This window comes from Colias philodice, chromosome 14, assembly GCF_061535455.1.
Source record: "Colias philodice isolate Cphi_HAF_F1 chromosome 14, ilColPhil1 Martin Lab GWU primary, whole genome shotgun sequence".
In the NCBI taxonomy this organism is placed as follows: Eukaryota; Metazoa; Arthropoda; class Insecta; order Lepidoptera; family Pieridae; genus Colias; species Colias philodice.
In genome coordinates this window covers 8,069,234-8,072,837 of record NC_143099.1, presented here as the reverse complement: position 1 = coordinate 8,072,837, position 3,604 = coordinate 8,069,234, and the positions used below count along the sequence as shown (strand labels likewise).

General features: G+C 31.3%; 1 protein-coding gene across 1 annotated transcript; it reads right to left on the bottom strand.

Annotated features, from left to right (window-relative positions):
• Positions 1–742: 742 nt before the first annotated feature.
• LOC149482947 (uncharacterized) lies at positions 743–2,012 on the bottom strand. The gene is made up of 4 exons (XM_089703078.1): positions 1,761–2,012; positions 1,416–1,607; positions 1,202–1,307; positions 743–993 (listed from the first exon to the last, which is right to left on the bottom strand). Exons 1-4 carry the CDS (start codon positions 2,010–2,012, stop codon positions 743–745), a joined length of 801 nt encoding a protein of 266 aa, XP_089559204.1.
• Positions 2,013–3,604: the final 1,592 nt, after the last annotated feature.

Sequence of the window (3,604 nt, the reverse complement as noted above, 5' to 3'; positions counted from 1 at the left end):
ATATGCACAGAGGGAGTACATGATGACACCTATATTAGATGCTCCTGATGGCTCCCCAGAACATCACTACACTAAGTTGCACTGCTCTGCAAGGAATACCGTGGAACGTACCATTGGTATATTAAAAAATAGGTGGCGTTGCTTACACAAACATAGAGTGCTGCATTACCATCCAGATGCAGTAGCTAAAATTATCAACGCATGTTGTGTGTTACATAACATATGTATTAATAGAGTAGGTGTTGATCTTGTAGAGAATACAACAGAGTGTGGTAATGAATGCCCTGATGTCTCTTCTCAAGAATCAACTAGCAGCACAGCTGCAGCTGCTGAACTAAGACGAGGAATCGAAAAACGAAATATTTTAGTTCAGCAGTTGTGGGCAAGTAGGAGGTAGGTTAAAAGCAAGGGAAGTTTTATATTATTTGTTATAAATTTTCTAGTTATGTTTAGTTATTTGGTATAAAATTGTATTTTTTCAGCTTTGGTAGTTATAAGTTACCTACTCAACTTATTTTTAAATGATTAATCTATTAAGTTGTTAATCTAAGTTTTGACATGTGATGATGAATGAAATGAATAAACTTTTTTTATTTAATCATAGTATTTATTTCTATACTTTCTACTAATATAACACAAATTAACAATTAAAATAGAATGATACATTACCTAACAAATAAAAAAAGAATAATAAAAAAAATTATTTCAACACATAAGTACATAATAATATAATCTTGAAAAGTTATTGACTGGGCATTTTTCTTGCGACTTCTGAAATTGCATTAGCAATAGATAACAAAGCATTTTCAATATTGCTAACGCTCTCTGACAATTTGGTTAATGCTCGCGCTGTAATTAATTCGGCTTCAACCCGCCGCGCTTCGATATCCGTCATCTGCTGCATGTCAATATCCACCGTTCTCTGTATCGAGGACCGGCGTCGGCGGGGTCGCTGTGGAAGGATACTTTGAAGTGGCGTCGCAGGCGCAGGTACTGAAATATAATCATAAAAAATGTAAAATCAGCACTTGAAACATCATGTTACAAAATGTTTATGTTTAGAAAAAAGACAATAAAATAAAATAGTGAAGTGTTACTGCATGTTCGAGCTGTAACAAAAAATCCCAATTGTGGTTGAGTGACTATGGGTTTATGGAGCATATTTAAAATAATTTAAAATTCCTAAACTACAAATATTTACTCGTGGGTAATTCTTGTACTGCCTCATTGTGTGACGTTATAATTGTGGAACTATCCATTTCCGCACTTTCTGCAGGTATTAAAATGTTTTCCACTACTGGTGCAGACTGAAACAATGAAAAGAATATTATAAAATTTATTAAATATTGAGAATTCTAAATGTAATGTAATGTAAATTTCTATTACAAAATTGTACGTTTATTTAAATATATTACCGATTGAGGAAATGGGTCGACTGTCAATATTGTATCACGCGTCGCAAATTCTTGTCCCCCCATTACTGCCACTAATCTATTGTCTAGGGCAGACAACACTGCTAGGTTGTCTGTCCCTCCCCCAGTACGTGTCATTGAAGCCGAGAGATCTGCACAATGTTTTTTAAGAGCACATTTCTTCTCAGCCCAATACTGAAAACAAATGAATTTTTATCTTATTGTTAATGATTTAAATGCAGTTTATATAAATTGTTAAAAATATCTGAGGCTCGACTTTGAGACTTGCTTTCATGTTTGAATTTTAATGAAATTATTCAATTTAATATTTAAAGTAACAAGTATTACCTTAGCCCAGCCTTGTCCATTTTTAATTGCTCCTCCAAGACAATTCAATGTATTCGCTAATGTTTCCCATTTTCTCTTTGTTTCCAATTTACCGTGCGCTGTCCGAAGCACTCCTCTAGCTATGCCCGGGTTTTCTTCGAGAAACTCCACCAAACCTTCTAACTGAGCATAACTTGGCCGATTGGACATATTTACTGAAATTGAATTACTTTTATAATTCGCAACAAAATACAAATATTGTATTTTATTCATATTTAATAAATTAATTTAACTACACTAGTATAATAAAGGTTTGTGTGTAACACACATTTATTTACAAACGTAAATAATAACAAATATAATTGTGCATAATAATTATCTACAAAATACGTAAAATCAAAAATTTCTTCATCGTTTTTATAAGTCAATATCATCTTTATAAAGTAACCTAGGATAGTAATTATATACAGCGACAAAACAAAAATAGTTGGTTCTCATTATTTAGTTAAGTAAAACCATAATAAAACATTACTTACTTATAATATAGCTAGTATATTTTTTTACTTACCCCTTATGTAAATCTCTCGTATTAGTTGAGTAACTAATTAAATATGAATTCAAAATTATAAATATCTAACTCTCGCAACTAAAATAAGGTTCACTCTTCTCAACCACTTGAATATGTTTAGAATATTTGAAATTGGAGCGCGTCTGCGTTGGGTTGCAGAAAAGGCATCGATCCTCCCGCATACAGCCAACGTCAAACGTGATTTTATGATTTTGACCATTTTCTATCGCTCAAATAGATGGAATATGTTAAAAAGAATAAAATTAAATATTTATTTAACTCAGAAATATTTATTAGCCTTGTTTTTTAAAGGATAAAGCATTTAAAAGTCCTATTACCGATTAATCGTAAAGAGTTAGACGACACTATTGCGGCCCGTCTCATAGCTAACTTCACGTGTAACAAATAATCGCGGGGCAATCCCAATTTCAATCCAATGTTGTCAGATTGTTTTCAAGAGTACGAAATCACGTGACTGCAAAATTAACATTGGGATCGGATTGGTCTTAGATTGGAATTGAAATTAGGTTGAAGAGTAAGCCTGCTGGAAATAAATAGTCAAATCGTTAATAAACTTAATTATTTATCAATTTCTTCTTTTTTAACCATAAATACCAGTAGCAGTTACTAATTTATAAAAATAATAATATAAGTAAGACTTAAATTTAATTCGTTCACGTATGATAAAGCTGCATTAAAAACAAAAAATGTAATAGATTCGTGTTCACAAAATTTCAAAAACAGATAAAATATTGTTTCCTCCAATCTTAAAATACAACAAAGAGATGAAACATCTATCTACAATCCCAACGTTTTCTAGCGAGAAATGTACAGGAACTACTGAATCAGATTGCAATATTTCAAAGTAGATACTTAATAAATGTATGTTTGTTGTATTCTAGATTTTTCTTCGAAATTTGTTAAAGCACAAATATATTCTTCACTTCATCATAAATTACTTTATTTTATGAATTTCCTAGTTTATGAATCTGAACCCTTGTCTTTTGCATTTGTTTAATTAAAAAAATACTGGAAACACACTTTCGTATTGACCTTGCAATATTATCAATAAGTGAATGTTCAAATCATATTTGACCTAATAAATCAGAGCACTTAACGTGAAAATTTAAGTGTGAAACATGCAAAACTTTATATATCTAGTCTCTTAGTCGTAGAATTAATTGATTACTATTATTAAATATTAATTATAAATATTCAGTCTGTGTCTCCACATTGGTCGAGAACATTCCCGACAAAATTAACTCGATTGGAATGACGAAAGACGCAGTATTAATCA

Bases quoted from the DNA above. Each gene is read 5' to 3' on its own strand.
- LOC149482947 (XM_089703078.1), bottom strand. From the start codon at position 2,012: ATGAATAAAATACAATATTTGTATTTTGTTGCGAATTATAAAAGTAAT. The intron at 1,308-1,415 runs GTAATATATTTA...TCATTGTTTCAG, and splicing joins TCGACCCATTTCCTCAATCG to TCTGCACCAGTAGTGGAAAA. The intron at 994-1,201 runs GTAAATATTTGT...ATTATATTTCAG, and splicing joins AGTACAAGAATTACCCACGA to TACCTGCGCCTGCGACGCCA.